Here is an 8,269-nt window from a genome sequence, read left to right as displayed (position 1 = left end):
AGGTGGTTCAAGCACCTACATTGAACACCTTCAAGAGTAAATTGGATGCTTATCTTGCTGGGATCCTATGACCCCAGCTGACTTTGGGCAGGGGGCTGGACTCGATGATCTCCCGAGGTCCCTTCCAGCCCTAATGTCTATGAAATCTATGAAATCTAATTCCAGTCCACTTCTGGGTCTGCTGCCAAGAGCGCAAGGGCCTCCCCCACGCCCACCCCAGTTCAGCGATTGGCCGCGGGGGGTGGCCCCCAGACCCAGCCGAACCAGGGAGTTGCACTGGGCCACCCCATGCACTCCCCGGAGGACCCAGAAGTGGACCAGAAGTGCTTCTGGTCCACTTCCGGGTCTAGGAGCCCCCCGCACTTCTCTGTGGGACTCTCCATCCGCCCCACCATCATAGCTTTCACAAGCTGCCTGGTACCTTGAGGTATGTAGAAAAAACATTTAAAGCTGCGCCTATATCCGAATCGCCGAATCTTTCTAAATTTCTCCGAACTGATTCGGAGGGTTCTGATTCGATTCAGAGAGATTAAGGGGTCTCCCAATTCAATTCAGAGATTCGGCTACCAAATCAGGCCAAATCTGCACTGGATTGAATCAGGGACTGAAGCGTCGCACAGCCCTAATAGACAGATAGATAGGTAGAGGAATAGAGACTAGCCAACTGCCTGTAAAAAATGATGGGGGGCGCGCAGCCAGGGACAGTGACCTGCATCTGGCCCCATTCCCCAACCCCACCTTCAGGGCTGGGCCCACTCCCCTTCTACCCCCTGCCACTTCTGATCCAGGGCCGGGGCCAGACTCCATCTACTGGTCCCACACTCCCACTCTGTCACCGCCACCTGCAGCACTGAGAAGGGCATGGCCAACGTTGGCCTTGCCCCCCCATCCTCTCTGTTTTGGCGGCCTGCAGGGAGCAGGGGAGAAGGGATCAGCACTGCTGGCCTGCCAGGGGATGGATAGGGAGAGAGTCCCAGGGCCAGGCTAGCTCCCCCCACCCTCGCCCTTGCGACTTTGGGGCTGAGGCCACTTCCCCACCCCCACCTGGGGAGGCCAGTGGGGACAGAGCCCCATGTCCAGCCCTGTGCCTCCACTCCACTCAGCCAGCCCCAGCCCCCCATTCAGGCCTGACCCTGTTCCCCCACCCCACCACCATCACTTTGAACCCGACCCCATTCTCCCCCAGCCATTCAGATTTGTACCCTGTCCTCGTTGCAGTGGCCCCAACCCCATTCCCCCACCTCATGCAGGTAAGGGGTGCTCTCCTTTTCCTCCACTCCACTACAGGGCCGGGCCTGGCCTTTCCACCCTCCCTGCCACCATTGTTGGGCCAGGGCCAGCGGCAGGCCCGCCCCCCCCCCCTCTCTGCTGCCATTGCAGAGCCCTGTGCACCCCCCCATACCCTCCATTTTGGGGTGGGGCCAGGCCGGGCCCCTGTCCTTCCCACTGCCACTGCCACCTCCAAGGAGCATGGGGAGCACGACTGCTCCACTGACCATGCCCCCCAGTTCTGTCTGCTCCGTTGTTGTCTCCTCCAGGGAACAGGGCAGGGGGGGCAAGGCCAGCTGTGCTGGCTTCTCCTCCCCCCGGCTCTATCCCTTGTGTCCCCACCATCATGGCGGCACTCAGCTATGCCATCACCGCCTAGCCAAATGCTGTATTCACACTGTGATTGGTTGTTGCCATCAGCCAATCAGAGTAAGAATAAAGTGTTATGCACAGAGAGACAGACAGACAGACAGACTACGGGTTTTATAATATTAGGTAGATTTAGCATTGTAGAGAAAGAGAGATAACACACAGCAGATCATGTGCACTGATGTTGCCTCATAAAAAGTCTAGAACACAGTCTCCAATCACGAAGGTTGACCTAAAGGATGAAGTGTTTTATTGTTAAGAAGAACAATGGATCAGCCATATAAACCAATGATATGCAGAGAATTCACTGATGTTCAAACCACTGCAAGTCTGTTTCCATTTGACCCACTTGGTTACCAAATCAAAATATATGTATTACATACATGAGTATTCTAAGAAACAGTGGGACAAAAGCCTGCATATTTCTCTTTGTACTTTCTAGGACTTTTTCCCTATTTTCCTTTAGGTCATGAGTCTAGCTTTGAGACCCTTGTGATTTAAAGAATGCTCTTTCAACTATGGTTTCATTGGATCAATGAAATGTAAGTGCATGATAACTATTTTGGTTAAAAGAAAAAACAGAAGAAAAGAAAAAAGAAAAACACTCAATTATATTTGTAGAACAGGCTTGAAAGATTGTTCTTAAATAATCCCAGAATTTTATAAGAACAAAAAAAAAATAAGATAATTTCACAATATTTATAAATTGTTGATTATAATTAATAGTTATTACAATTTATAGTTGTTCTAGCTTTGATTCTATGTCTTGATTCCCTGTTTCCTATTACGTTAATGTATTTAACCCAAAACGCTGTAATGGTCATATGTACAGCAAAAATACTATGCACATATTTCATTTTATATTATTCCCACTTTGGGATCATAGGATAGTATACGTTTGCTTGTCTACAACTGTGGGGCCAATCTTTTCAAAAGGTGTGCCACAAATTGGTCCCGGACTCTTACCGACTGTCATTCTGATCCCTTTCCCCTATCTAATCTGCTGCTCTGACTTCCTCTTCCTGCCCTAACTGCTTCTGTACTGCCCCCCAGATCCGCCACAGGCCACACACAGAGGCTGCCCATACTGCTTGTAGCATGTGTGTCACAAGCTGGCCATCCCTGGTCTAGACAACATGCTTGTTAGTTCTATGAGCAAAAATAAGATTTAAGATGCAGCATACTGAAAACAAGAAGTAAGCCAGGAGTGATGTATAAAATAAAGAAAAAAGAGAAACACCCCCCCCATAAAACAACAAATCCTTGATATCAATATACTAGCTACTTTTTAATTCAATACACACACAAAAGAAATAATTCTGAAGAAATACCTTTTCTGTATCTGTTTGTCCAATTTGAAGGAAAAGATCTTCACAAAATCTTGGAATGATTCCTGGTTCTTCACCAAATCCCATCATCCTATAATTAGGAAAGTATATATTTTCAGATTTTTAACTCTTTAAAAGAAGTTATTTGTATTTGTCTTCCCACTGTAAATATTAACCATGCTGCAGTTAAAAGACCATTACAGATCCCAGTTCTCTTTCTTAAGTATTTAGTTACAGAAACAAATTAGAGGACCATTTAGGATACAGATGGATAAAAAAATATTGCTTTACAATTGTGACTTTACAATGCTAATACAAACAGATCAGTTTATCCCTCTGCTTCCAAAGTGAAGTGTTTGGGCTTCCTTTGAAAGTCTGCCTATAAAACCCATCTTCTTGAAAATATTCATATAAAGTTTATTTTTAATTACATTAAGATATTCACACTAAAGATATTTAAAATATTTTTTTTTAAATCAACGTCTTATTTATAAAAATAAATAGAGGCCAGCTTGTTGAACTTTTAAAAAGTCACCAGTTTATTCTAAAAGAATTCAACACACTTCACTTTAAAGCAATTTAGTTTCAACTTCACTTAAATTTCAGTTCCACTAAAGATACCGAGGAATGGTAGACAACAAAATTGCCTAAATAAAAACTAACAAAAATACTACAAACAAGATAACAATTTTGTCTGCTCAGGTCAAATAGTAAATACTTAAAGTAAAACCAGTTTTGCACAATAATGATGCCACTGACTTGTCAACAAAAGTGGATTTAGACAGAACTGATTTTTTCTTTTAAAGTTTTGCAAATAATATTTAAGATAAGTATAACTGAAAAAGAGTAGATAAAAATATTCTTTTTTCAGCTTATTTTGTGCATTGACAGAATTTTGTATGTCAATTGCAAAGACTGCAATAAACCCATAGTAGTTGTATATTTATTTCTGTTTTTAACACACTATATTTTCCAGCATAATTTTTTCACTTATACCTGGCCAAATCACAATTTCTTAGCCAAAACCAACTGCTCAAACCTGAATTATGTTTTCATTGTCTAGTCAACTAAGCCTTCACCATAATGCAGTAACTTTTCTATTAATATCTGTCTAGCTCTAAGCATCTTAATTTCTAGTCAAACGTTACATTTAAAGCAGATATTCAAAACCTGAATAAATAAATACATTTCAGTCTAGTTTCTTCTAGCAACTGGAGGCGACTTATTAAACCAGCTCCTGAAATAATATTTCCTCTGAAACTTACGTATATGATTTTCCAGAACCAGTCTGTCCATAGGCAAAAAGACAAGTGTTATATCCTTCAAAGGCTCTTTCTAGCAAGGGTACTGCCAAAGTCTTGTATATTATCTCCTGACTTGCAAAATGTGGATGACACTTGTCAAAGGACCAGAATGAAAAGTCATAAATAAAGCTGTAGGTTTGTTTGGTGTCTGGATGCTGCACAGCTGTCTCTGGGCCATTCATAGAAACCACTTGGAATGATATTTCATTTTTTTCTCTGAATAAAAAAAGACCAAACAAACCAACATTAGAAACTAAGGTGGTCACCTCAGTCTTATCTCTTTAAGAACTGAGGTGTTCTATAAGCAACATATTGTCTGATAAAGAACTGATTCATTCAGGAAGGAAGAAAGAAGAAAGTTTCACCTAAACAATATTCAAAGGTCACTGCTCTACCAGTAGTTCCCTGTTCCCAACCCTTGACTACATTTTTTTAAAGCATACTTTAAAAAAAATTCAGATCACATTATGTACTAGCTTATTAAAAACATACAGACTATTGGTTATTACTTTGAAAAAAGCAGTCCATTGAGCATATACTAGAACAAAAGTATGCATTTATAGTACCCAAAGAACACCCAAAAATAGTTGGCTCCACACCTGTTACTGAAGGGTCGTACTCGCACAGCTACCGTCACTTTGCTGTTTTCTACTTTGAAAGCATCATCCTTAGTGCAAGGGATCTGAGTTGGGGTTTCTTCTTTAAGTGCAACAGCTGGCACATGTGTGTTATTCACTTCAGCTCCTCCACTTCTACTTACAGAAAGAGAATTAGAAGCCCTCATTTGCTTTTTCTCTATAACTTGATGGCAAGGTGTCCTGTTCGTCAAAGTAGATATGGCTGGACTTTTGGCATTCTGAGATATCCCACACTTGGATATTACATTAATTCCTTCTGTGGTGCCTTTCCAAGGAATTCTTTGTCTTCCTAAATAGCCATGTTTTGCAAGTGAATTTTGTACCTTTTCCTTCCCAGATAGTTTATTAAAATCTTTTTCATTCAGCTTTATACCTGGTGTCCTGTTAATGGGCTTTGTTGCTATTAACTGTGCTGATTTAGGGACTTCATATTGAATCTGAGCATCAGCAATATGGGTCTTATGTTTCAAATATGTACAATTACCGTTTCCACTTGAACCATTAACATTAGCAAGGACATCTTTATTTTTCAGATCCGTGTGTATCTTTACATTTGACTGACCTTCAACTAACCGAAGTCCTGGTTTAATGTGGTGGGAGTCATCGGTACAAATGCTTAAGGGAAACACATTTCGGCTATTTGCAACTTTAGAATCAGAAGTTTCTATCCTGGGTATACTTTCTTTATTGATTTTACATTTCTCTGTTGATCCAGTCCTCAAACGTCGCTGCAGTGTGAGTCTTCTGTCCACCTGTGAGACACCAGAGTCCTGCATTGCATTCTCATTGAAGTCATCATCAGTAGAAATGGTTTCTTTGCTTGCCCCAGTTCGTCTCTGGAGTGTGAACCTACCTTCAGGTTTAGGTGCAACTGTGGTAACATTTGCTTTTTTACAGGCAGAAATCACATAGGTCCTATTTATTTCTTTGGTCTTATTCAGAGACAGTGAGAATGTGTTATCTTTTTCATTTTCTGACACATGTCCAAACCTGTTGCTTCTAGAGAAAGTACTTTGTGGAGCATTCTTTTGTAAAGCAGTACAAAATGCATCAGTACGACTTCTCGTAGGGAGTGTATAAATGGACATTTTTGCTTCACGCAAGTTTTAAGATTAGGATCTAAAATATACAGCCCAAACTTTGCCTGCAAGATTAAATTAATTTTTAAGTTTCTCTTCTCTCTGCAGCAGTGAACTTTGTTCCTATGGAATCTGTAATAGCAAAGCATCAAATTCTGTTATATTGTACAACGTTAGCTATTTTAACTAAATCATGTACAAACCCGCCTCCTACATGCTCGCCTGTTTAAAAATAAAGCAAAAATGAAGGAAAATGTTGTTTGATTTTTCTCTCAACTAATTAAAACAACGTAACTAAGTAAAAGCTCAGTGGCCAGGAGATTGTACTTTACCTTACTGAATGCGTTTCAGGCCACCACTGGAAAGTGCACTATCATGATCAAATTTGATTTTTTTTTTTTTTTTTTAAACAATATCTTTCTGAGAATTAGACCCAACACCGTGAAAAAGTTCCAGCTGGTACAAAAAACACAGCATCTAACTCTAGTAACATACAGAAGCTTATCACCCAGTGATACATATAATGCAATTCAAAGTTGCTTGGTTTTCATAGCCCTCGATAAAATTAACACTACAGCCACCAGAGAAATTGCTGCTCTCCGGACCATGTTGATCAACAACCGTATCCCACTGGAAAAATACAACAGAGCACCAAGACAAGGAATATTTTGCCTACTGCACCTTCCAGAGGGCCGGGACCTGAACTCTGAAAGACATTTATAAGACTATCTCAGCACCAAGTACAGATGAGATAAGAAGTAAGATGCAGAAGAGAATTCTCTCTCACCACGAGGGTAGTAAAACACAGGAACATGTTACCCCAGAGAGGTGGTGGAAGCTCCATCCGTGGATGTTCTCAAGACCCGGCTAGACAAAGCCTTGGCTGGGATGATCTAGTTGGGGGTGATCCTGCTTTGGGCAGGGCGTTGGACTAGATGACCTCCTGAAGTCCCATCCAGCCCTAATTTTCCATGATTCTATGATTTCATAGTTTGTAGGGTCGGAAGGGACCCGAGCAGATCAAGTCCAACCCCCTACCGTGGCAAGAAAAAGTACTGGGGTCAAATGACCCCAGCAAGGTGTTTGTCTAGTCTCGTCTTAAAGACCCCCAGGGTAGGAGCCAGCACCACTTTGCTTGGAAGTTGGTTCCAGATCCTAGCCACCCTGACCATGAAGTAGCGCCTCCTGACGTCTAGTCTGAATCTACCCTCTGCCAGCTTGTGACCGTTATTTCTAGTCACTCCTGGTAGTGCTGGGGGAACAGGGACTCTTTATCATTAAAAATGTTATCGTTTTAATAGGTGTGGCATTCTCTCTTGTCTATGTCCATACTTGGTGCCGAAGGAGCCTTCGCCCGTCTGATGATGCCTGTCAGAGTTTGGGTCCAAAGGCCTCCTTCTCGTACGCTTCTAAGATATGCTTAACAGCAAAAGGGTCGGCTATTCCCGCTGTGTCTCCTACAGCCTAGGGCAGGAAGGCAGCCTAAGGGAGAGCAGGGAGGGCTGTTTCCCAGCGCCCTGGGCGGCGCTCAAACCCCTTTGCCGCCGTGTACATTGTACAGCTGTTAAACAGACCCGCCGCACGCAGGCGCCGCAGGGAGTCAGCCCTGGGGGCCCCTCTGAAAGCACCTGGCACCACGAGCCCAAGCTGCAGACGCCTTGAAAGCGAGACGGCAGCAGGACTGAAGCACCTTGCAAGGAGCTGGGGGGCCGGCACCGCTCCCTCACCGCTCCTGCCCCCTCCCCTACGCTCCGCGCCCGCTTACCTCTGCTCCGCCGCAACCGGCCGCCGAGCTCCAGCGCCTGGTTCGAATGCGCCGCGCCGCCCGCGATTGGCTGCAACCGAAGGTGACGTCACGCGCCGCGTGGGGAGGTGGAGGAGCCGGGAAGGGAGGCGCCATGCGCCGGCGGGGGGGCCCAGGCTCAGAGGACAGCGGGTGACGAGGACGAGGGCAAGGTGGGCGGTGGGCCGCAGCTCCGCATTGTCGGCCACGCTGTGCTCGGGGGTGTTGATCCTCAAGGCAAATGGATGGTGCGCCGGTAACACGCTCCCCTCCCCACGGCTTCCCGTGCGGCCCTCGGCTCCTTTCGCCGCTCCCACCTCTGCCGCCTCCCTAGCTCTATGCCCTCTTCATCCAGGCTGCGTTGGGCATTTGGGATGCCTCCAGGCACTGATTCCCGAGGCCAGGCTCCTCTGTCCACCCGTTCTCCCAAGCCCCTTAAGAGCAGTTTAAGATTAAAACAAGGTCAACGCTATTTAAACTGAAAAGCATACTCCTTCCT

At 44.5% G+C, this 8,269-nt stretch overlaps 1 protein-coding gene across 1 annotated transcript in view; it reads right to left on the bottom strand.

The window, feature by feature from the left end:
• Positions 1-6,115, bottom strand: part of KIF14 (kinesin family member 14) — a 57,001-nt gene extending 50,886 nt beyond the window's left edge. Inside the window, exons 1-3 of the mRNA XM_019530683.1 lie at positions 4,870-6,115; positions 4,232-4,486; positions 2,970-3,057 (exon numbers count right to left, since the gene is read on the bottom strand). Of these exons, the coding sequence (XP_019386228.1) occupies positions 2,970-3,057; positions 4,232-4,486; positions 4,870-5,996 (1,470 nt within the window). The 5' untranslated portion in view covers positions 5,997-6,115. The remainder of the gene's footprint in view (positions 1-2,969; positions 3,058-4,231; positions 4,487-4,869) is intronic.
• Between the last annotated feature and the right edge of the window lie 2,154 nt (positions 6,116-8,269).

The sequence above is a fragment of the Crocodylus porosus genome, unplaced genomic scaffold (assembly GCF_001723895.1).
Source record: "Crocodylus porosus isolate Cpor-Errol unplaced genomic scaffold, CroPor_comp1, whole genome shotgun sequence".
Taxonomy (NCBI): Eukaryota; Metazoa; Chordata; order Crocodylia; family Crocodylidae; genus Crocodylus; species Crocodylus porosus.
Note: the sequence above shows the minus strand (reverse complement) of the source record. Positions and strands in the feature narration are given on the sequence as shown.